This window comes from Capra hircus, chromosome 1, assembly GCF_001704415.2.
Source record: "Capra hircus breed San Clemente chromosome 1, ASM170441v1, whole genome shotgun sequence".
Classification (NCBI taxonomy): domain Eukaryota; kingdom Metazoa; phylum Chordata; class Mammalia; order Artiodactyla; family Bovidae; genus Capra; species Capra hircus.
The window spans coordinates 142,743,571-142,769,081 of NC_030808.1; the positions used below are offsets into that span (position 1 = coordinate 142,743,571).

At 49.1% G+C, this 25,511-nt stretch overlaps 1 protein-coding gene across 2 annotated transcripts in view; it reads left to right on the plus strand.

Annotated features, from left to right (window-relative positions):
* The window catches only part of PKNOX1 (PBX/knotted 1 homeobox 1), a 44,602-nt gene continuing 19,952 nt past the window's right edge, over positions 862 to 25,511 (plus strand). Inside the window, exons 1-5 of one of the 2 annotated variants that reach the window (XM_018051743.1) lie at positions 862 to 1,006; positions 19,621 to 19,689; positions 20,606 to 20,712; positions 22,965 to 23,092; positions 25,061 to 25,232. In XM_018051743.1, the coding sequence (XP_017907232.1) occupies positions 20,662 to 20,712; positions 22,965 to 23,092; positions 25,061 to 25,232 (351 nt within the window). In that variant the 5' untranslated portion in view covers positions 862 to 1,006; positions 19,621 to 19,689; positions 20,606 to 20,661. Of the gene's footprint in view, positions 1,007 to 14,351; positions 14,374 to 19,620; positions 19,690 to 20,605; positions 20,713 to 22,964; positions 23,093 to 25,060; positions 25,233 to 25,511 lie in introns of those variants that run through there. The other variant, XM_005675643.3, reaches the window with a different exon arrangement.

The following is a 25,511-nucleotide window of genomic DNA, read 5'->3' on the forward strand; positions in this document are numbered from 1 at the left end:
GACAGAGATCCCACCAAGGAGGAATGTTTCTGTAGAAATGGACAGCCATTTGGGCCCCATGCCTCTGCGGTAGGAAAGGCCTTGCCTTTTCCTTAACGTCCTGGAGGGCAAGGCCACCAGAGGGACCCGCGGGCTCGCTGCAGCACCGTGTTCGAAAGTCCACCTTGAGATACACCATACTTTCCGCGTCGCCCTAAGAGGTACCACTTCCCTGGCAGCAGAGCGCGGTACCAGAGGCGAGCCTGCAACGGTGGCTGGAGCCCAGACCGCGGCTGAGGGCGCCGGGGGTCAGGTTGGTGGCTGGGCACTGCCGCCGCTCTCGGGGCGCACGTGTGCAACCTCCGGGAAGAAAGCAGGGGACTGCCTCGGACCTGCACACCAAGGGGGCGCCGCGCACACTAGGGGCCTGGGCGCCAGATGCCCGCACGGCCCGGCCTCCGAGGACAGCCCGGGACTGGCCAGCCCTGCATCGCCAGGGCGCGCATTCAGGGCTCCTCCCGCGGATGGTACGGCCCGCCCTCCCCGCCTGACCATCGCGGATGGTTTCGCCCACCCAAGCCCGCTCCACACACTTCCCCCGGTCTCTGAGGAAAGAGCGGAGGGGGCGTGACGCTAGCAGGCCACGCCTCCAGCTCCACACTAGTGAGGCGGGGCTCGCGGCCTGAGGGGCGGGCCGCTCTTCGCGCCGCGGCCCAGCGGCTGGGGGCGGGTCCCGACTGCGAGGCGGGGGCGGGGCCGGCCGCCGCCCGCCCCCGGCTCACTCTCCGCCCCCGGCGCCCAGGCCCCGCCTCCAGCCGCCGCGGCGCAGGGACGGGGCGGGGCCCGGGACCCTCAGGCCCCGCCCTCACTGTGAATATTGATGCGGCGCGCGTCGGCGTCGCCCTCCTCCCATTGAGCGAGGCTGTGTCGCGTGGCCCAGCGTCGGCGTGACGGTTGGACGCGGGCGCGGCACTGCGGGTCCCGATTGCTGCAGCCGCTTGTCAGTGTGATGAAGATTGGCACCCAGGTAAGCTGTCACTCAACCGCTCCGCCGCCGCCGCCGCTCCGCCGCCCCGTCCCTATCAATCACGCCGGCCCGCCGGCGCCGCAGCCGCCGCCCCGCCGCCGCCAGCCGGGTCTCCGCGGGCCGCCGCCGCCCGGGAGGGCCGCGCCGGACCTGCCGCCCGGGGCAGGGGGCGGGGAGGGGGCGCGGGTGGGGGAGGGGAGCAGCGGCCGCGGGGAGGGGCGCTGAGGGCCGGGCCGGCGCGGGGGCGCGCCCCGCTTGTTTTTCGGTGTGGGCTTAGGGACGCGGAAATTTCTGGAAGGCTCCGCCGCCGCCGCCGCGCGGGGCCCGCGGCGAAGCGCGCGCTCCTAACCGTCCCTCTCGGAGCGCGGCGCGCGCCCCTGCGCGGGAGGGGCGGGGGGCGCGGGGGCGCGCGGCGGGGGCGGGGGCCGGGCTGAGGGGGCGCGCGGGGGCGGGGCGGGGAGCGGGCGCGCGCGGGGGCGGGGCCGGCGTCCGGGCGCGGGGGCGGGGCCGCTCGGGGGCGCGCGGGGCGGGCGTTCGCGAGGCGGCGGCGGGGTGCTCGGCGGCCGTGAGGCGGGGGCGTCGCGCTCCTCGGGCTTACGGGGTCCCAGAGGCCGGGCGGTGGCCGGCGGCTCTCGGGTTGTTAGGGAGCCCGGGGTGCGCGGTGTCTGGAACTAGTGACACAGGCGTCGCGGGTGGTAAACGGCCGACTAGAACTAGAGGACGGCGGTGTGGGGCCCGGCCCGGCCCGGCCGCCCGCTGGCTTCCACATTCTTTGAGGGAGAGGTCGTGAGTCACCTCAGGAGAGGCAGGGAAAGAGGAGTCTGCTTTATTTCAGCGCAGAGGCTGCTGGGACGCGGCGTCGTTAGTGGTTCAGAGGCTGGGCCCGTTAGGCTTTCCTTTGTGATGCACGACTCCTGAATCCGTCTTAGTGCGTGCTGCCCGGGTCGGAGTCCCGGGGTGAGGGCGGAAGGCGGATGCTGGGGAGGGGGAGGGGAATACCTGTACTGACGCGAATGTGCATTCGGTAACTTAGATCGCAGACCTGCACCATCCAGGGTAGATTTGCCGTTTGTAAGGAGGTTGTGATTAACAATTTTGATCCTAAGACTTAGTTTTCAGTAGAAGCTACTGGTAGGGATACTTCCCGCTTTATGCTAAATGAAACCCTCAGCTTTTGTTGGATATACTTGTATGATTTCTCCTGACATATTAAGAAAGGGCTTATGTACTTGTATAATGTTTTATGCAGTGTTTTCTGAATACTGTGTGGAAAAATCGAAGTGAAATGTGAAAATTCTGCCAGTACAGTTGCTGGTGATGCTCTCAAATCTAGGTGTACGTGGGTTTGGAAGGTGGCCCACTGACTCCAATTTGACTTTATCGGTTTTTTCCTTCACTTTCCCAGCATGGAGAGAGTCGTGCGTTTCGTTCAGCACGGTTGTGGAGTAGAGTTGTAGCACACAGGGCTTTCCAAAGGACCCTTCCTACTTCAGAGATTTACAAGTGGGGATTACAGTTGGTGAAATATCGTATGAGGCAGGACTGGAAAGGTGAACATCCCATGCTGCTGATCTAAGTGCAGACACTAATGATACTGGGTGTTAATGCTGTCCTCTAGGGCACGGATATTTACATGTCTGTTTCAGTGTGTTGTAACTTTAGGAAAGTACCACTTAGGGTCAGTGAAAGGTACTGGGGGAATAGTAACATTCTAGCGTAACTCTCTCTTTTGTTGCAAACTAATTGAAACTGTTCAGAACACTTTGAAACCTCTAGAGTGATGCAAATCATGCGCCCCAGGGGGCCTTTCCTGCCCTCCCCAGACCTCTGGTCTCCTCCTCTAGGCACAAACGTTTTTAAAAAAATAAAATAGGATCAGGAAGAGAACCTATTATACTGAAATACAGTTATCAAATACAGTTTGATAATAATAATAACCTGTTATACTGAAATACAGTTATCGGAGAAGGCAATGGCACCCCACTCCAGTACTCTTGCCTGGAAAATCCCATGGATGAAGGAGCCTTGTAGGCTGCAGTCCATGGGGTCGCTAAGAGTCGCACACGACTAAGCGACTTCACTTTTACTTTCATGCATTGGAGAAGGAAATGGCAACCCACTCCAGTGTTCTTGCCTGGAGAATCCCAGGGACAGGGGAGCCTGGTGGGCTGCCATCTATGGGGTCGCACAGAGTCGGACATGACTGAAGTGACTTAGCAGCAGCAACAGTTACCAAAAATGTTGAACTAAACTTGTGATGAATTTCCTTACCTGCTTTTATTAGCTCACGTAGTAACAGATGGAACACCAGATCTAATTCTTTTTGAGTATTGATGAGTATAAGTGACACTTTGAGATTTTTGTACAGTGCTAATGTTTTGTGAAAATATTTGTAGTTTCTGTTAGTGAAGAAGTCCCAGGTGCTGTGCAAATTCCAGGATTTTGCGACTACCTGTGGAATTGAATGAGTGCTAAATTTCAGCCAGACGTTATAAAGAGGTGATTTTTTTCTCATTCAGGTTCACAGAGACCAAGTTAAGAGCCTCTGCACTAGCAGTCGATTTGCTGTCAGCGCATCCCTTCCTAGAAATATGTAGGTGCCCCGCTTTTTCTTCCTCATAATGCTGGTGATGAGGAAGTAGGAACAGCACAGCTCAGGGAACCCAGAGATGAACTGTCTCGGGTCATAGCAGGGTGAGTCACTGGAGTAACTGTCTGACACCAATAGTGATGACTCACACGTGGGATAGGTTACAGTTCTGTCTTGAACAGGTTGTTTAGGAAAGTGGAGTATAGTGTTGAAAGGGTTCAGTTGAGAAATCGTTGGAATCGACATTCAGGGACTGGGAGGCAGAGGCATTTGGTTGGAAAGACCTGGCTGTAGAGACTGTCAGATAAGGCCCCTCTGGCCGTATTGCCCACCTGGCCAGCGAATGGTCAGGGTACCTGGCTGCTGGGTGCCCTCGGCTGGCAGCTGTCCTTGTCTTGGTGTGTCAGCCTCACTGGTCTACTCACTGTTTCTGGGAGGTTTGCACACTGTGCCGGTTGCTGGCCCAGCCAACTTTTTGTCTGGCAAGGTGGTTTCAGACTCTGGATGTGGAAGCTCTAGGGGTCTGAGGTCACTTCTGGGGACCTGCGGAGGGGACAGAGTAGCTGCTTCATTCCATCTCAGCTTCCTTGGGTGAAAGTCCTCCAGCTCTTCTAGAATCTTGAAAAGCGCTGATCAGTCAGGTTTTGGGACCGAGGGCCTGTGCATTGGTGAACGTTGTTAGTTCCCATTGTCTTTAGCCTTCTCTCCAGTGTTAGGATGCACTTGTCCGGACAGGTCCAGCCAATAGACCCCCAGCCCTCCCTTCCCTTCAGGCAGGCACACTGCCTGCCCAGTGTGGGGTCATGTACTCCTGTCTGGGGATTATTCTACTCAGGGCGACCCTGCCACCCCACAGGTGTCTGTCATTTGGCGCAGCCTCTGGCCTTGTCAGGGAGAGGCCACAGGGCACATGGTGGGAAATGCCTCTGGTGTTCATGTCTTTAACGCCTGGCTGCCGTACTCAGGCCCCGGGGCGGCAGGCAGCAGGCTTACTTCACCGGCAGGTCACACAGGAATAAGGGAGAAAGGAACCTAGTGGAGTCCAACGACCCAGGTAGTGCTGGGCCTGGGGGTGGATGGAGTTGCAGCTTGGGGCATGGTGGGATCTGGCTGCCACCCCAGCCTTGGCATTCCGGGCTTGCTCTTCCCTTGTTGATCTCAACCGTCTGCTGCTTCTGCACACTCTCTGCTCCTCAACTCTGCCCGCCTTATCCTCTTCTGCTCTCCTCACACACCCTGCCCACCCCAGAGACAGGGTGACAATTGTCTCGCCCTCCACCATGTCCCCCAGGTGCCCCAAGGAGGGGTGGGCTTTTGCCAGCTCACAGCCACTCCCTTTCCACAGGGCCTGCAGTGGGGTGGGTCACTTGGAAGGGACTGTAGGTGGTAGGAATTGTGATTGCAGTTTCCTCAACAGTCTCGTTGGATTTGCAGAAAGTACCTTCATGAGAGCTTGGCAAGCCCTCAGTGTATGCCATACTATAGCTGAAACATTTTATCAAGGTTTTTAAATTTTTTTTTTTTGCTTTAAAAAATCGAATTTAATTTTACATTATTATAAATTCAGTTATGTGTTGATGCCAAGTATCTTTTTAAAAATAAGATCACAGTTTATTGTTGCATAAATGAAACACCCCTGTGATCCTCTGGGGCAGGGGTTCAAAGCTGGGCCCCTGTTGACTTTTGGGGCTGGGTACTTCTTGTCCTATGCATTGTAGGATTTTAGCAGATGCCAGCGGGACCCCCACCAACAAGTGTAACGACCAAAAATGTCTTCAGATAGTGCCATGCATTTGCTGGGGGACAAAAATTCCCCCTGGTTGAGAAGTAATGTCCTGGAACAGCATTTTCCAAACCACCTTGTGTGGAACCCGACTTTAATGGGATAGGCATAAGTTTTTACATATTCATCAGCTATTTTGAGTTGTATTTTTAGTCAGTGTTATGTGTATTTTCATGTATTTATGTAATTGACATGTTTCTCATTTTCAGCGTTTATCTGCGGTCTTACTACGGTTCTGTGATTCTGGTTTCGCGTGTGTGTGGCTGTCCCTGCTGGTGTAGATGGAGCCTTTCAAGCATGTGGGTCTTGTTGTTTCCTGTGTTTATTTGATCATCCTCTGGCCTGCCAAGCTGAGCGCCAGCCAGATCAGGGCAGGGACGAGGCTGCCAGGCCCATGTCCACAGTGCTCTTTCCCTGAGCTCAGACAGTGCCCTCAGGAGAAAGATGGTACCATGACATAACCCTTGCCTTGAAGGGTTGGGTTCCTATTGAACCTAAAAGATACTCATTGACCATTAACAGCAAGTATATCATGAAAGTTTCAAATGTCCGTTTTTAATGATGAGAGTGGTAGTCATGGTTTTAAACACAAAGCTGTGATGTGAGTTTAAATTCTACCAGCTGTGATAGGCCTTTTAGCTCAGAATTTACTGAAAGGGATTGGGAAACCATTAAACACCTTTGTTGTTGGAATTTTGCTGTGTCTCTCGTGAATGTATGTGGTTGGCTTTTTTGGGCTCGATTTTGTTTTGACAGGATTTAACATCTGTGATTTTACTTGAATATTATATTAAACTTCAAGTGGTGCCTCTCAAAACCTTGCTTGAAAAATAAAGTGATCTCTTGACAAACATTTCTCCTCAGAATGAGTTCTTGACTGACCATCTCACTGGAGAGGGACGTGAAGGCGGATGGAAGGGGAGGGAGGAGGGGGCACCTGGCGGGGTCGGGGTTGGGGGGGTGGTGGGGGCAGGCGGCTGGTTCTCTAGCCAGTCACAGCCCTTCCCATACAAGAATGAAGACTGATGGCGCTGTAGTGACATACAGCTACTATCCTCCAGGGGCGTTGGAGAAGGTCTCTTATTTTGAATATAGAATTTTGGCAGTTTTCTTGGGGTCCTTAACAGCTCTCTCAGCTTCATGAATGCACTGGTTTGGTTTAGAGAAGGATCATTAATTCCGCACCCCCCACCCTCGGTCTAAAGGGGTAGTGTGTACTGTGTCTCCATCCTCTTCCGGCTTCATTTCCAGCTCTCACAGCCACTAAAACTGAAATGACCCCAGAATTTCCTGCGTTTCTGTGTGGATGGAATTGATCCTGCTCATAGAGCAGCTTCTGAGAGTAGCTGAGGACCCTCCCTGCTGGGAAACCTGAGCCTCTGCTGGGTGGGCCTGGCAACCGGGAAGCGAGGGAGCTGCCGGACACCTCAGCATGTGTGTGGACTAAATGAAAAATGCAAGAGACTGCATCACTGAGGCGGAGTTAGAGCATGTTGTAGCTGGAGTTATAGTATAATGTGTCTCTTGGGACAGCTAAACTCGAGGCCAGGGGTTGGTAAGCGACAGGCCTGTCTGCCGCATCCCACTGTGGCCCATTTTGTACAGTCCTGGAACCATCCATGGTATACTGCAGAGGAAAAAGAAGACGTGATAGAGGTTGTGTGTGGCCCGCAAAGCCACACACAGTTACCAGCGGGCCCTCTTCAGGAAAAGTGCTGGCTGACTCAGTGCTCCCCTGAAACCAGTAGGTCTGGATCTAGATGGATCAAACAGTATAACTGTTGGGGAAATAATAAAAGGGGAAAGGGAGGGTATTTTCTCTCACTGGACTCACTGGACTCTTAACCTGGTGATGACCAGTATGTAGTGTGATGGGTGTCAACACAGAGCCTATGTAAATTGCTCTTAACTCTTGATTAGAATCTAAAGGGATCCATGGGAATAAATGCTGGAAGCCTAAATCTAGAAACCTCTGTTCCAGTGGGGTTCCCAGTGCCTCCTTGCTCTTTGATTTTTCTCTGTCATCAGAGCACCAAAAATCCCTGCTCTCCGATAGAGTCAGTGTAGAGTGTCAAATTCTCTCCCATGGGTGCCCCGCCTTGCCCAGAAGCCCCTGTTCTGAGACCCCAGATGCCAGAGGGCTCTACATCGCCAGCTCTGGGGTTCCTGGCTGGAGAGCAGGCCAGCTAAGCTCCTGAGTGCCTGGAACCCAGGCTGGGGAAAGGACCGGAGCCTCATTCACGGCCTCTTTTTTTCTTTCTAGAATCTTTTTTTTTTTTTCCCCTTGATCTTCATATCTCTTTGGGTGATTCTTATGTGAAAGGAATGAAAACAGGAGATGGAGTAATTCTCAACTCTTTTTGAGTACTTTTCTGAGATTTGCTTTCTTATGGACCCTTTTGACTTGATAATGTTAATTTTTTTATTTTTTGGCCATGCTTAGTTCCCAGACCAGAGATCAAACCCCAAGCCCCTGCAGTGGAAGTTCGGAGTCTTAACCACTGGACCGCCAGGGAGGTCCCCTGGCGGGGGACCTAGTGTTTCTTTAACTTGCCTGAGGACATGCTTTACCTATGGTTTATTTAAATGTTTTTTTTCTCGTTTTTTTTTTTTTTTTTTTTTTTTTTTAAGCTTATTTATTTGGTTGCATTGGGTCTTAGTTGTAGCATGGGGGATCTTTGTTGCACGGACTCTCTGGTTGAGGAACAGGGTTTAAGTTGCTCCAGGGCATGTGGATTATTAGTTCCCTGACCAGTGATTGGACCTGCATCCCCTGCATTGCAAGGCAGATTCTTTCTTAACCACTGGACCACCTGGGAAGTCCCTGTTTCTCAGTTTCAATGTTAATGTTAGTCCAGTATATTCTGGGACTTTCTTGGTGGCTCAGATGGTAAAGAATCTGCCTGCAGTGCAGGAGACCCAGGTTGGATCCCTGGGTTGGGAACATCCCTGGAGAAGGGAATGGCTACCCATTCCAGTATTCTTGCTTGGAGAATTCTGTGTACAGAGGAGCCTGCTGGGCTACAGTCCATGGGGTTGCAAAGAGTCAGACACAGCTGAGTGACTTTCACTTTCTGGTATATCCCAAGACTATAACCTGTAACTATTTTAAACTTTAAAAATCTCTCCATCTTTATGTATGTTATTTTTCCTGTTTGTTTTTTTTTTTTTTAAGATTTTCTATGTGAATTCCAAGTGGAGAATTCAACTGTTGAATTTGATACATGGAGTGAAATAACATATTATGGAATATCCCCAGTATTTCTGCCATCAAAACTTAAAGGAATGCTTTTTTAATGTAATTTTCTCATAAAATAAATAATATTGAAGGTGATGATTATAGTGCAGACAAAACATTTAAATATTTTCTCCTTTTAGCTAGAATGTCATTAAAATAATCTGAATTCTTGCCTAGACAAGTCAGAATAACCCGCTGTTCAAAACTAGTTACTGTAAGATACTTTGCTAAGTTTGACTTGGTCCCCCATTAGAAGGAGGCAATGTTGTTAGCTCTGTGTTGCTGAACAAATAGAATATCAAATATACATGTGCATGGGCATAAATGACAGGTTACATACATGTCATTCATGAGAATGAAGCATCATAGTCAGGTAAACCCCAGATTATAAGTGTAACCTTTAAATGCCCTGAAATTCATTTTAAAGGTTTAAAAAAAAAATTCTGAAATATAGACACATTTGCCTTCCCAGATTGCTGTGTGCTCACTGCCAGCGCTGAGTCCCTGCTGCTAAGGAGCACAGATTCAAGTGTGGAATGATAACGCAGGTTGACATTTCGTCGAAGGAGCGATGCTTGTTCTGGAAGCAGATTGGGGTGCAGGTGTCAGTGCTGAGGTGGTGTGAGGTAACCAGTAGGAGACTGGAGGCAGAACATGTGACTCCCAGGTACCCGAGGGGAGAGTGGAGCAAGGAAGAGTTTCGTCATCTCAACAAAAAGGAATTCAGAAAAAAGAGGAGAATGAGGAGGTTTGCATGGTGTTTTAAAAAGCAAATGATGTAAGATGGCATGAACAAACCCAGAGACACCGAATAATGTAAAAGGGTTAGCTCTCCCAAGTGATAAAAACTCCAGATTTAGTTGAAAAATGAAATCTAGCTGATGCGGTATGTAAGCGACCTGAACAAGCGACCTTGTTTTATCTAAAGCTAAAATAAGAAGGTGGGAAACCAGGGATAGAAAACTGTTGTCAGTCCTACAGAAAGAAAGGTTTAGCAATACCAGTGTCCACTGAACTCAAGGCAGAAGCATGAGAAGAGCAGTTCTTTCTATCCTAAGCTAATGTATCAGTAATGTAGCAATGTATCAAAATGTAGAAAAATCAGAAGGTTGATCCAAGGGGGAGAAGTTGACAGGGGGGTCCTCAGCAAGCCACAAACCAGGTTAGACCAGAGAGAAGAGGAGGTGTGGAGGGGCTTCTTGACTCAGGGCCACTGGCACCGGTGCCATGTGGTTCTCTGTGGGCGCTGTCCTGGGCAGTGTAGTGGGGTGAGCAGCATCCCCAGCCTCTACCCACTGTGATAGGCAGAATGTTAACTGAAGTTGCAAACGTCTGGGGGCAAGAATTGCCCCCAGTAGAGAACCGCTGATAGAAAGGATTTAAAGGCTAGAACTGATGATGTACAGAAACTTGTGCCCAACAAACCTAAAGTATAGATTCTCAGTCACACAGAACATTGAACAAAAACCGGCCACATATTAGGCCACAAAGAAAAATCCCAAGTTTTGAAAAGTTAATTCTATAGACCAGATTCTCAGACCACAGTGCAACCTAGACAGAACCTAAGAGTGAAAGGACAGCTAAAAATATCCACCTGAAAATGCTAGGACCCTCTTCTTTATAATGCTGGTTAAAGAGGAGATCAGTGTTCATTCTGTAAATGAAAGACAGAAGACTACTGCGCGCTACTCATGGGATGAGGCAAACCAGCTCTCAGGAGGAACAAAGGGAGTAGACCTAACCATTTACTAGAGAACAAGGAAAATAAATGACTTCAGCTTTCAACTCAAGAAACCAGGAAAATAAAGTTAAGGCAAATCTATTTTTGCTTTTTGCAAATCTGATTATGAGGAAATGAGAACATAGTATTTTAAAAGGGATGTGGCTGAAAATTTTACAAATAATAACATGCATTACAATTTGATGGTGGTAAATTTGAAGTGAAGTCGCTCAGTCGTGTCCGACTCTGCGACCCCATGGACTGTAGCCTACCAGGTTCCTCTATCCATGGGATTTTCCAGGCAAGAGTACTGGAGTGGGTTGCCATTTCCTTCTCCAGAGCAGATGATAAAAAGACCAAGTAGCTGATGTGAGTGGTTTATAAAGAAGGCGTAAAGGACCAGAATTGACCTTGGAGGTAGAAAACTCGCACAGACCAGCAACTTTAGATGAGATGGAGAAGGCAGTCAAGATCTATCTCCGGGGACTTCCCAGGCGGTCCAGTGGTTAAGAATCTGCCTGCCAGTGCAGGGGACTTAGGATCGACCCTGGTCTGGGAAGGTCCCAAATGTGGCAAAACAGCTGAGCCCGTGCGCCATAGCTGCCAAGTCTGCACCCTAGAGCCTGTGCTCTGCAACAAGAGACGCCACCTCAAGAAGAAGCCTGCACACCACAACTGGAAAGGCCGCTGCTCGCCACGACTAGAGGAAGTGCACACATAGCAACAAAGAGCCAGCCAGTGCGTCAATAAAATTTAAATAAATAAAGTTTTTTTTTTTTAAAGAGGCACTGGGGTGAATTACAGCAAACTTTCATGAAACAGATAATTCCTGTGTTAAATGGAGCAACCATTCACTAAACAGTTATTGTGCACCTGCTGTGTACCAGACATTGTGATGGCGGTGGGGCACGTTGTTGTTTAGTCGCTCAGTCGTGTCTGGCTCTTTGTGATCCACTGGACTATAGCCCACGAGGCTCCTCTGTCCATGGGATTTCCCAAGCAAGAATACTGGAGTGGGTTGCCATTTCCTCCTCCAGGGGGTCCTCCCAACTCAAGGATCGAAACCCACATCTCTGGCATTGGCAGGCAAATTCTTTACTGCCCAGGAGCCATCTGGGAAGCCCCAGGGTCTTTGTGGCCCAGTGTTTTAACTTAGATGCTCACAGGCAGTGTCAAGAGTCCTTCATGTGCTGTTAACACACTTTGGCTCCAGTATGTGTTTCCTATAGGTGTTGATGAGCAGGGAGGAAGAGTCCCTTTCCTCTTCAGGAATGTGTGGTGGGATATTCTGGAAATGTATGACTGCATACCTTGACTGCTGCTGGGAGATGCCACTTGGAGCCAGGTTGGCACCTTCTTTAGACTCACTAGTGTGTGCAGAGTTACATTTGTGCAGCATTGAACATCACATGAAGGTCGTGCTGTGTACCTTCTTCATCCATTCTCTTAGCGTTTCCCATTTTGAATGACACAGTAATTCATAGATTGAATTGATGAAATTAGTATTTGTAGGCATCAAAGTTGTCAGATTGTCAAATACTCTCTTGATTTCCTTGGGAGTTCTATAGTCATCTTAGAAACAGTTGCTCTGACATAGATAGACTGCCAGTTATCTTGCCAGCAAAACTGGGTTTATTCAGGATCAACACAGAACTGCAATTTCAGCTCTGCAACCACATGGAGCCTGGGCAAGTCCCTGGCTGGCCAGGAGAGGAGAACTCTTTTTAAAAGAAGGGGAGGTTGGGAGAGCGGGAGTCCACTGGAGGAATCCAGGGTTCATCTAGTGGCTTCGCGTTCCTGGGTTGGGACACTGCCCCATTGGCTGAGCTCTGGGAAGTAGGGAGAAGAGTCTGTCCATTTCTTGTCTGGCTGTTCCTCCTGTCAGGTTATGAGAGTACCACTGCTGGCCTCCTGACTCTGTTTCACTGAGGTTTCTGTTTACTAATTTTCACAAAACAAAGTCTATTGTGCTCTCAGAAATAGCATGTAGAGGGAAAGGCCTTGCCTGGCAGCCAGACTCTTTCAGAGGCATTCAGCCTCACGAGCAGGAGGAGGCCAGGCAGGGCTGCAGAGACTAGCAAGTGTCCTGGTCCCTACTGGTGCGGGCACAGGATGACCCGTTCACTCTGCTCCTGGGTCTGTGGCCAGGACTTTGGAAAGGGTGTGGTGGGAGTGACCTGTCTCTGCCCTACAGGTTGGGGTCCTCAGCTGGGAGGACCAGGAGGCCCGGGAGTGGCTTGGTGTCTGAGGGCTGGGGTCTTGGGGAGGGATTTTCTCAAACTGGAAATTTGGTGCTGGCTGTCAGTAGGGGTGTGAGCTGGGCTGTGGAGCTCTGCGTAGACATTCCCTGTGGCCTGTGCTTCCTCATGGAGGGGAAGGTGGGGTTCTGGTTAGTCAGACTTATACTTGATGGGGGTTGGGGGGACGCTCAGGGCTGTAGGATTGAGTGACCCAGTGAGAATGGTGACAGCTGCCGCAGGCCTGGGCTCACTCAGCCTCACTTTGGATGCTGTCTCATGCATGGTTCCCAGTGAGTCACTAGGGTCAGGTTTAAGAGGCGGGGACAAAGACCCTCTTCTAGGGAGGAAGGCATGTCAGAGTTTGGGGATGTGTTCTAAAGTGCTTGTGGGGGTCTGGACACAGGTAGGCCCTGGGTAGGTGCTGCCTGCCTTGTCTTCCCTCCCCCCCTCACCGAGCCCATTGTGGCGCTGGCGGTACAGTGAAGACGCTCCCTCCTGGGACCAGGGCTCAGTGTGTCTCTGCGTTGTGTGGGTTACGTAAACAGGAGGGCGACACAGAGCTCTGACCTTGTGGGGCTTCTGCGCTGCCAGCCCAGGTCCCCTAGAGTCCACCTGCCCGAGGCTGAGTGGGAGCACATGGCTGACCACCACAGTGCCTGTGGGGAGCAGCGCCAGAACCCTGGGTTCACTCGCACTTTGCAGGCACTGATTGAGTTCAGAGAGGTTTTCATAAACACATCAAGATTCCAAAGCGTTTTGCATCATCGGTGCTTTTCCTTCCAGCCCTGGCAGGTCTGAGGTCTCATTCCTGCTGTTCCGCTGGCCCATTTACCTGTTCTTGTGCCATTACCACTTCTTTTTGTTACTGTGGCCTTGCAGGATAGCTTGACGTTTTTTTAGTTTCTCAAAAGAAGAAAAAAACAGGAATGTTGATTGGGATTTTATCTGCATGTGCTGAGAGAAACCAGTAGACTTTTCGTAAACCATTAGAAATGTTGGTAGGTATGAGGTTAGCCTGCAGACTGGAGGCATTTCTTACCCAGCAGTCCACCAGAAAGTATAGTGACAACGAGATACTTTTGATAGTAGCAAGAAAAATGGTAAAATGTTTCAGGATTGATTAACCAGGAGTAGAGAAGACCTCCACAGAGGAAAACATCAGTTAATAAAGGATGTAGGAGAGAGCCACATGCTCAGGGTGCTCACAGATGTCTCTTCTTCCCATATTAATTCTGGACACTTTTTCAACATGGTTGTGAGGTTGTCTCTTGACAGCAGGGACCGTGTCTGGTTTGCTGCCCCATCCCCAGCATTGAGAATAGAGCTTGGCTCAGGGAAGACTTTCAGTAGGTGTCTGTGGGCTGCATCAGGCCCGGCCATGTGCCCAGCAGACTCTGTGCCCTGCCTTTCCTCCTGACAGCACCATGAGCCTATTGCCATGATTAACCTTCATGTTCATGATTGATGCTCGGGACCACTGTGGATTCTACCATTCATTGTCCTGTGGCTGGTGTGTAGGTTCTGTTTCCATTTTTTATTAATGTGGATAAAACACATCATTTCCCTCTGGCTTTCTTGCCATGAGTTTTTTGTTTTTAATTGAAGGATAGTTGCTTTTACAGAATTTTGTTGTTTCCTGTCAAACCTCAACATGAATGAGCCATAGGTATACATATGATCCCTTCCTCTTTAACCTCCCTCCCATCTCCCTCCCCTCTAGATTGATACAGAGCCTGTTTGAGTTTCCTGAGCTATACAGCAAATTCCCGTTGGCTGTCTATTTTGCATATGGTAATGTAAGTTTCCATGTTCCTCTCTCCATTCATCTCCCCCTTTCTGCCCCTCTCCCCATGTCCATAAGTCTATTCTCTATGTCTGTTTCTCCACTGCTACCCTGGAAGTAAATTCTTCAGGACCGTTTTTCTAGATTCCATATGCCTGTGTTAGAATACAGTATTTATCTTTCTCTTTCTGACTTACTTCACTCTGTATAATAGGCTCTAGGTTCATCCACCTCATTAGAACTGACATTTGTGTTCTTTTTCATGGCTGAGTAATATTCCACAGTGTATATGTACCACAACTTCTTTATCCATTCATCTCTCAATGGATATCTAGGTTGCTTCCATGTTCTAGCTATTGTAAATAGTGCTGCAATGAACAATGGGATACATTTCCATGAGTTTTTAATGCCTGCCCTTTGAAATGAAGTTTAGAGCATAGAAGAGTTTATTTGATGGTATCTTAAAATCAGCATTTATGGACTTCCCCGGTGGCTCAGTGGTAAAGAATCCATCTGCCAATGCAGGAGACACAGATTCAATCCCTGATCCAGGAAGATACCCACATACCTCAGAGCAACTAAGCCATGTGCTGCAACTGCTGGGCCTGTGCTCTAGAACGGCAGCTACCGAAGCCCGAGCACCACAGAGCCCATGCTCCGCAACAAGAGGAGCCCCGCAGCACGAAGCCTGCTCGCCACAGCTGGAGAGTGGCCCCCGCTCGCTCCAACTAGAGGGAAGCCTGCACAGCAGTGGAGACACACCATGGCCAATAAACAGAGAAAAGTATTTTTAAAAATAAAAAAATAAAATCAGTGTTTATTGAGGCTACAGGCCTGTTTTTTCCTCTATGCTTTTATGTACAATTTTTATTATTCTCTTTATAAGTTTAGTCATTTTTGATCTTTCACCCATAAGACAGCCTTTGGTCAATTCAAGATGATCAGACTGCATGTACCGTTTTCACATGTACCATGCACCCATATACAACTTTAATCTCCTTATGCAGCTTGAAAACCTAGTTTTTAGTGGAGACCTTTTTCATTTTAAGCACCTTAACTATCTGACTAAATCAAAGTTTCTTAAGTAGATGTAGTCACTCAAAAATCACACGTGTGGCAAGTCTCAAGTTACCACACTTTGCAAGCCTTCTGCCAGTAAGTGGCTTCCATGGGGTGAGGAACTTGATTTTGTTTACCGCTGTGCCCTTGGGACCTAGAATAGTCCCTGGCAGTCAGTAAACTTGCATAAGGGAAGAAATGTTTGCAACCTCAGTAAACTTCTCATACCTTTTCCCTAAAAAAGAAGTGTGTAAACTCAGTAACTCAGTTACACCTTTCAAACTGGAATCAAAGCTGATGTCTAAGATTAAGTTGCCAAGTTTTCTTAAATACTGCAAACAGCTTAAGTGCCAAATACACAGATTATTCTGTGAAGCTAAACACAATAATATCAAAATCTAAATCTCCCTGAGGGCTTAGAGACACCACTGAGGCCATAGGGAAGTCATCTCAGATGTGTCGAGGTTGTCATCTGGGGGGTATCACATGGGCTGGGATGTGGGGAGCTGGGGTGCTGCCAAGCCGGGCCTGCTTTGACCCACATGCTGCACCTCTTCTTCAGGTCCCTGTGGACTGAGCCAGCTCAGACCTTCCCGTCTGCTCTGAGCAGGAAGGTCTGTCCACCTGGTGGGACTCGGCCAGTCTGTCTGCCTCCGGTTCTTTCCTGATTTGTCAGTTGTCCTGGACTAGAATGCTCAGAAACGTTAAAATGCTTGTTAGATTTGGCTCACATTTCATATGTTTGTCTGCCTTCAAGGTCACAACACTAATGCTGTCTTCTTAGCTGACTTCGAGAAGATTGTAACCTTTTTTTGATATGTGACCATAGCGGGCTACAGTCTATAGTGTTGTAAAGAGTCGGACATGACTGAAGTGATTTAGTATGCGTACCTATGGTCGGGGCTTCTCTGGTGGCTCAGTGGTAAAGAATCTGCCCGCCGATACAGGAGACATGGGTTCAGTCCCTGGTGCAGGAAGATCCCCTGGAGAAGGAAATGGCAGCCCATCCAGCCCATCCAGTATTCTTACTGGGAAATCTCATGGACAGAAGAGCCTAGTGGGCTACAGTCCATGGGGTCACAAAGAGTTGGTCATGAATTAGTGATTGAGCATGCCCTTCAAATACATATGGTCAAATTGCTTTCTGACAAATTGCTGTCACGATTTGTGGGACCTGGGACTCCTTCAGTGTGGCAGGTTTCACTTCATCTTTGCTAGCAAAGTGGTGCACCACTCTTTTAGATTTAATAATTGCCAGCTGAAAAAGGATGTATTGTTTTAAATTTTGTACTTTTAAAATTACTTTTAGTTTTAAGATTTCTGTACATGAAGTTTGGAAAGCTGTGTTTTCTTCATTTGTATTAGTCTGGCTGGACTCTTGAAAGGGTATCAAAGTGACAGTTTCCATTAATGTGTCCTTTTTTAACTGGATGGAATTTGTAAAATGAAATAAACAAAGCCCATGTCTTATTGCCCTTGAACACCAGGGTGCTGTATGTCTGTTGGGCTGGTGGTTCTCCAACTTGTATGTTGGAGCCTCAGTTCAGTTCAGTTCAGTTCAGTCGCTCAGTTGTGTCCGACTCTTTGTGACCCCATGAACCGCAGCCCGCCAGGCCTCCCTGTCCATCACCAACTCCCGGAGTCTACCCAAACTCATGTCCATTGAGTTGGTGATGCCATCCAACCATCTCATCCTCTGTCGTCCCCTTCTCCTCCTGCCCTCAATCTTTCCCAGGATCAGGGTCTTTTCAAATGAGTTGGAGCCTCACATGACAGTAAGTAGTGAGGACACTCGGAAGAAAGGGGACCTGTGTGCACTGTTGGTAGGAATATAGATTGGTGCAGCCACAGTGGAGAACCGTATGGAGGTTCCTTAGAAAACTGAAAATAGAGCTCCCGTGTGATCCCGCAATCCCACTCCTGGCATGTATCTGAAGAAAACGAAAACACTGATTCAGATGTTCATAGCAACGCTATTTACAGTAGCAAAGATGTGGAAGCAGTCTAAGCGTCCATCAGCAGAGTAGGTAAAGAAGAAGTGGTACATGTGTACAGTGGAATATGACTCAGCCATAAAAAGTGAAAACTTGCCTTTTGAGACAATATGGGTGGACATGGGGGATATTATGCTTAGTGAAATAAGAGGCAAATACTGCATGGTTCCCTTATATGTGGAATCTAAGAAATAAACTAGTGACTATAACAAAAGAGAAGCAGATTCACAGATATAGAGATCAAACTAGTAGTTACCAGCAGGGAGAGGGGAAAGGCAAATAGAGGTAGGGGATTAAGAGACACAAACTACTAGGTATAAAATGGACAAGATAGGGTCTTCCTTATCTTCGCTAAGACTGCACTCCCAATGCAGGGAGCCCAAGTTTGATCCCTGGCCTGGGAACAAGATCCCACATGCTGCCACTACTAAAGATCCCGAATCCTGCAGCTGAGGCCTGGCACAGCCAAATAAGCAGTAGATAAATATTTTTTTTAAAAATAAAGTAAGATTCAAGGATATATTGCACAGCACAGGGAATATAGCCAATATTTTTAAGTAACTATAAATGGAGTATAATCTTTTCCAAAAAGAAGTGAAGGCACTGTTGTTTGAGTTTGAACATAAGAGAAACTTACTTTTCTGTGCAATAGGGTAGGGTCTGTCTGTGATCTGGGACGGCCTGTAGCAGCTTGGCAGAGGCCTTGACCGGAGCAGACCCTTCCTCCCATGCCCAAGCAACTCTGCCCGGGTGAACCCCGTGGATTCCGCTGCCCGCCCGCAGGTGCCAGTCCGTGTTACTGCCCAGGTGGAGGATTGTTCTGCCGCTGCTGTCCCAGTGCTGCGGGCTGGCCTGGACCTGGACTGCCCTTTCGCGCGGACAGCGCCATCTGCTGGCTGCTGTTCTGGCTTCCTGGGTGTCCTGTGGCAGTGTCAGTTACCTTGGCATTCTTTCCTCCTATCTTTTATTTTTTTTAATTTATTTATTTTAATTGGAGGCTAATTACAATATTGTGGTGGCTTTTGCCATACATTGACATGAATCAGCCATGGGTGTACATGTGTTCCCCATCCTGAACCCCCCTCCCACCTCCCTCCCCATCCCATCCCTTAGGGTCATCCCAGTACACCAGCACTGAGCACCCTGTCTCATGCATCGAACCTGGACTGGCGATCTGTTTCACATATGGTAATATACATGTTTCAATGCTATTCTCTCAGATCATCCCACCCTCGCCTTCTCCCACAGTCCAAAGACTGTTCTATACATCTGTGTCTTTCACCCATCTTTACTCAATGAAATATTAGTCACATGGAGTTGCTTTCCCCCCACCCCCTGCCCCACTTCTTCCAGTTTCTTCCATTGTAGACTGAATGTATTTTCAAAACTTTTGACACAAATTTCAAAATTCTCTTTTAGAACAGTTGTACCCAGTTAGGTCCCATATTGAAGGTTTAACCAGATTTGGTAGTGAGAAGGACTACACGTCTATATATTCTGTTGATAAAATTTTGGCTTGTCCGCGGTATTCACTGTGGGCATTCTGAAAGCCCCTGAAGTTGGAAGAGTGGAAGCGTGACCCCCACGACCTGGATCGGGCAGCAGTGGGCTTGGCTGCTGTGTGTTCCACCCTGCTGGTGGGTCCTCGAAAGAGACCTTGGAGAATTGGCTTCCAGCCGAGGCCGACGTGGCTGTGGCCTTGGTCCTCTGCCTGGAACTCTCTAGGGCCTCTGCTGTGTTTCGTCTGGGTCCGCTGTAGGGACCATGGCAGCCCTGCCCAGAAGCTGCTGTCAGAGGACACCAGTCCGTGAGCGGCTCAGGCCCTCCTGGCTCGGTCCCTCCCGACCAGCTGGCTGCAGGGGTCCTTGGCTTGTTGCAGTGTCACTCCAGGCTCTGCCTCCAGTTCACAGGGGTTCACCTGGCTGCCCCCTAGAGCCTCTCCACTCCCCCCTTTCCAGGACGCGCTCTCGAGACCCCTAACATGATGACATCTGTGAAGATCCTGTGTCTAAGTAAGGCTCCGTGTGCAGGCCCGGGCTAGGACATGGACCCTCCTGGAGGACACGTCGGGCCTCTGCATGTGCTGGCCGCGCCATGATGGGTGCCAGGCTTGTCCCTGTGGCCCAGCCTCGCTTTTTCAGGTTCCCTGTGGATGCTGAGAAGCGTCTCGAGCCTGCAACGTCCTGTCTCTTGCTTTCTCCCCCCAGGCCATAGAACCTACTCCCCACGGTTGGCTCCACCTGCGGACATGCGGCTCTGCTTGGCCAGTTGCTCAGGTGAGGACCGTCAACTCTCCCGACCCTTCCCACGCGCAGCCAGACCCTCTGCACAGCCTGTGCTCCTGAGGCTCTTGTCCACACGCCCCCGCCCTCCTTGGCGCCACAGTCATTCAGTCCGCCCTGCACACCATCAGAGGGCCTGTCCTGAGCTGAAGCCTCTGCCTTCCTGCTCACACCTTCCCAGGACTTCCTGCCCCCCAGGAAGACCACCATGTTCACCTGGACCGTGAGCCGGTGTGGCCTGCTCTGTGCCCCCCATGGCGCCCCTTCCCTGCCGTCCCTCTGCACACAGCACCACTGTCCTACTGCCTGTGGGTGGCGGGCAGCTGCCCCCGTCATCCTCTGTCCCCACCTAGTTTCCTCATCTCAGGTACCTGAGTGCGCACTGACAGGTGGATGGCAGTGTCCACCTCTGCGCTGCCTGTGGCTGTAAGCTGATGCCTGGCGCCACCCCTCCAAGCCCTCCTGTGTCCTTCCTGCCTAAGACTGGCCTGGCAGGCTCAGTGTCACGTGGCCCTGGGGCCCGCCAGCTGCATGCTCGCCCTCTGTCGTGTTCCCCTGCCCGTGTCTCCCATGTGCTGCCTGGTGTCCCTCCTGTTTGTGGTCCTGGGAAAGCCCCAGGGCCCAGGACAGTGTCCTGCACATGTAGACTTCACTAGGTGTTGCTCAGTGAGCGAGGAAGAGACCCAAATGCCTGCAAACGAACTGACACACCCGGCCAGGCAGGCACTAATGTGTGATTACCAGGCAGGTGCGGAGTGCTGCGTAGTGTTTGCCTTAGACCGTAGTGAAGGGTGCTTTTTACTTTCCGTGTGGAAATAACGTATTTTAAAAGGTATATGGGCGCTATGGAGTAAGCAGACAGCAATGCTCTGACTTAGTGACTGATGCTTCTCTGTTTTTGTTTTCCCAGACACCATTTGCGTTTGACTCAAGACGATCTGATGTTTTATAAGGAATTCATTCACCATGATGGCGACACAGACACTGAGCATAGACAGCTATCCAGATGGGCAACAAGTGAGCGCTGCACCCTGCCCCACACCCTGAGCAGCCCACCCACCTGGTGCTGGAGCACCCGCAGTGCCTGTGTGTTCACACACGCCTCCCTGCTGGAGCACCCGCAGCGCCTGTGCGTTCACACACGCCTCCCTGCTGGGGCACCAGCAGTTCTTGTGCGTTCACACACGCCTCCCTGCTGGGGCACCCGCAGCTCCTGTGCATTCACACATGCCTCCCTGCGGATGCAGGGTCACTGTTAAATGCTCGATGCATTTATTACATCTTGGTGCTCCGAAGGATTAGCTGTAGAATTGTTCAAGTTGTTTCCTAAATAACACCAAGATTCAGTAATTTTGAGTCCTCTAAATCAGAGTTTCTTGGGAATTTACCTTTTTAATGTTAGTGTTAGTAAATGTCGGTTTTACAGAAAAGCTGGTTGTGGTGATGATCGCAGATTCCCGTGTTGCCCGCTTGCTGGTCTGAGTGGAGCCGGACCATCTGCTCTGTTTCTGTCCGTGGATGTGGGCGGTGGAGGGGACTCATCAGATGACACGTGGGGTTCTGTCTGTACTTTTCCTATCCCTGCAGGAGGCAGTCATGATACCCAGCTCCCTGCTTGAGGGTGTAGGGAGCGCCCAAGCCTGGGGCACCTCACCCACCTGTCACTCCCCACTTGGTGAGATTTGGAGGCTGTGCCCCTCCCTTTCCAAGTTAGGTCTTTCTTTGATGGACAGTTTTATGCCATTCCTGGAATGTTTCCCATTGCAGCAATTTTGTTTTTGTTGACTTTTCAAATTAAGTGTTTCTACTTCTCAGAGATAGGGAATTCTGTTTCAGGCTGCTCTCTTTACCGGAAGTCCTCTGCTATTTCCAGGTGATTTTGTTTCTCAGAGGCACATCTAATGGCGTCCCTGTGGCGGCTTCTTGCAGGCTCTGTGCCCTGGGGACCCTGGACCCTCACATGCTGTCACCTCTGCTGCCCCTGCAGCTGACCCCCGCCCTGAGGCACTGAGTCCAGGGAGGGCTGGGCCAGTGCTTGTAATAGCTCTGCACCTCCCAGGATGTGGAAAACTGTTGGGAGTGTTCTTCCTTGCAGTAAGCATTTGATTTTCTACAATATAGATCGACCACGTCTACTTAGACAGCCCTCTGAGGGCGAACAGTTAGATTGCTCTTTTTTCACAATCATTTTTAAAAATCCTGAAATAAATCTTAAGCTTTTTAAAAAATAATACTGTCAGACTTCTCTCCAGAAATACTGTTTGATTGGGCTTTTTTAGTCAGTTGCTTTCGGTTTTGGTTTATTTTTTAAGAGAGAAACTATTCCCGAGTATGCTGTTTCATCTGGAAGCATCATGGAGTGACCTGCTGGCTCTGTTCTGTTGGAGAGAACAAAGCTCGAGCCAGCCTGCAGGGCTGCGGCCCGAGCGCCAGGCTGCCCTCCTGGCAGGACGACTGAGGATGAGCCCCGCCACCCAGGCTCCCCCAAGAGTCTACCTCCTTGAGGGGAAAGGGGTAGCAGCTGGGGGCGGGGCAGGTAGATCCCAGACACCCCAGCCCTGAAGAAGCCAGGGCACTGATCTGCTCAGGGATAAGAGAAGTTAATGGAGTGGTTTTGTTTTATTTGTAAATCGATTTCTTTTATGTTTAGGGATTTAAATATTCTTCCCCTAAGTTCCAAATAGCACAGCCAGCCAAAGCAATTTCAATGATAATAGCTTCAAGACTTCCTCTTCTGTTTAAAACTGTTCTTTAAACACAGCTGGTCTTTGCTTTCTAGATGCAGTGACTTTCCTTAAAGTTTTATACCTTGTGTATTCCTGAGTTTAAGGACTGGTAAGGGAGAATTCCAGCCCCATCACGCATATGAAGTGTCTTGGGCTTGAGTTGTTTTTGTGACCAGATAAGAGAGCGTGGAGCGTGTCCTTCTCCAACCACAGCATTACCCGCTGTGAGGATGTTACAGCAAGGAGAGGCAGACGGGTCAGGTCTCACGTGCACTGGTTCCCTTCAGAGGTTTTACAAATAATGTGTTTCACACATCAGTCCTCTCAATTTTTAAATGGTTTGGAAATCTGACCTTTTTTTTTTTCACCATTTAAAAGCGTATTATTAGTACATTCAAAGGAGCTTTGTTGGTATATTCCTTACGTACTATTGCCAGTTATATAACCACCTGGCAGTTTGCCATTCCTCTGCTTTGAGAATAGAATACTTAGCAGCAACTTACTTTGTTTTTAGTAACAAAAATACTCTTCCTCCTCTCACAGATGCAGGTAGTCACAGAGTTAAAAACGGAGCAAGACCCCAACTGCTCTGAACCAGATGTGGAAGGAGTGAGCCCTCCCCCAGTGGGGTCCCAGACACCGATGGATGCAGATAAGCAGGCCATTTATAGGTAGCGGTGAGATGTGAAGTGTGTGGGTGTTCGTTCAGAGGAGTGATGAGGATGGAGGCCTGGTTAAACCGAAAGTGAGCTGTTGGCTGGGCAGAGTAGTGGGCTGGAATGTGATAATGCTGGGGTGAAAGTTTTCTCAGGTTACCATGTTATTGCTAATATCTTTTTTAAAAACAGTTTTGGAGTATAAGTCTACATTTAGTCAACCTTACAACAAGCAGTCTTTAAGCCCAGCTGGTTGTACTAGAGATTTCTACCACACAGAAGGAAAAACAGCAAGTCTACCCAGTTTCTCCCAGTAAACAGAAGACGGGGTGCTTCTGAGCTCACCTTATGAATGGAGAATCACCTCTGCCACCAAAGCCAGACAAAGACAACACAGAAAAAGAAACGTGAAGACCAGTCAGTATGCTTCATGAACTTTGGCATAAAAATCATTAGTAAAATAGTAACAAAATCGAGCAGCATGGAAAAAGAAGAATATTACTGACCAGGTGGAGTTTATCCCAGGAAGCGAGACTGGTTCACCATTCAGAGATCAACCAGTGAGCCATATGACGTGATCATATCAAGTGATGCCAAGAAGCATTTGACAGAAGTCAACAGCCAGTTATACCTGAAAACCGCCAGTGCAGCAGTCATAGAGGGGAGCTTTCTTAACCTGACGTAGGGAAACTACCAAAAAACCTATTGCTCACGTCATACTTAGTGGTGGAAGATGGAATGTTTTCCCCAAGTCTGGGGACAAGGCAGAGGTGTCCACCCTGGCTCCTCCTGTTCATCTCTGTGGCAGAAGTTCGGCCAGTTCAGTGAGGCAAGACAAAGAAAAGACACATCCAGTTAGGAAGGCAGAAATTAAATTGGCTTTATGCACAAATGATGTGATTATCTATGTATAGAAAATCTCCAAGTTTACCAAAGAACTTCCAGAATGAAACAGTTGAGTTTAATAAGGTCACAGGTTGCAACAGCAACACATAGAAACCAGTCCTATTTTTATACTAATAGTGTACAGTTGAAAACTGAAGTTAAAAAGATGATTATACCATTACAAGAGCTCCAAAAATCTGACAAAACACATGCAGAAACTTTATGCTGAAAACTGTAAAACGCCCATGCAGGCAGTCAAAGAAATCCTTAATAAAAGGGCATGCCGTGTTCATGGACGGGGAGATTCAACATCGTAAAGATGTCCTGAAATTGATCTTTAGCTCTGCAGCAGTTGCAATGAAAATCTCAGCAGGATGTATTTATACATATAGACAAGTTGGTCGTAAATTTTATATGGAGGTCAAAGAACTAGAGCTGCTGAAACAATTTTGAGGAAGAAGAATGAAGTTGGAAGACTTTGTCTACTTGATTTTCTCAGTGGAGGAGAGGTAGACTCTCCAACAAATGGTGCTGGAGCTGCTGGACGTCGATGAGCAGAGAGAAGACCCAGGCCCTAAGCTCACATCGGACACAAAAATCTGCTCAGAATATGGACCTGATGTAAACTCCGGAGTTAGCCAGCTGGTGTTAACCATACAATGGAATATTATGTGGCCAGAACTGACTGATACATGTTCCAACAGTAACAAGCCTTGAGGACATCATGCTAAATGAAAAAAGTCAGACACTGAAGCTCACATAATATATGACTCCATTTGTATAAAATGTCTAGAACTGGCAAATCTGTAAGACAGCAGATTAGTGTTGACCTGGGGCTGGAGTTTGGTGGAGAATGGAGAGTGACTACGAACAGCTACAGGGTTTCCTTGGGGGGTGATCATATTATAAAACTGACGGTGGTGGTTGTACAACTCTGTGACTATACTAAAATCCACCGAATTATAAACTGTAAGCGGGTGAATTGTGTGGCATGTGAATTATATCTCAGCAAAGCTCTTATATAAAACAGTGTGTATATACATACTAAAGCGTTTTCATGAAAATGTAGAACACATATTTTAACATTTCCCCCCCCAGGCATCCACTATTTCCATTATTAGCTTTGTTGTTTGAAAAATGTGAACAGTCTACACAGGGCTCAGAAGGCACGACTTCTGCCAGTTTCGATGTGGACATTGAGAACTTTGTGAGGAAGCAGGAGAAGGAGGGAAAGCCCTTCTTCTGTGAAGATCCAGAAACTGACAATTTAGTAAGTAAAATTCACGGTTTTCATTTTTATTTCTTCTAAATTTGACCTGTTGAATAAATTGTACATCTCTAAGTAGAACTTTGGATTGTTTTTGGTTTTGCTGAAGCGGGGAATTTTCCATTTCTTGAGATCAGCCAGGTCTCCAGCGTTCTCCGGTGACCTCTTCCTGTAGTAATCCAGCCAGATGGCTTGAGCCTGTGAGCTGAGTGGGCCAGGAGTTCAGTCCCTCCCGAGTGTTTGGGAAGGCCCTCTGGGATTGCCGTGCCCCCTGCCTTGCTT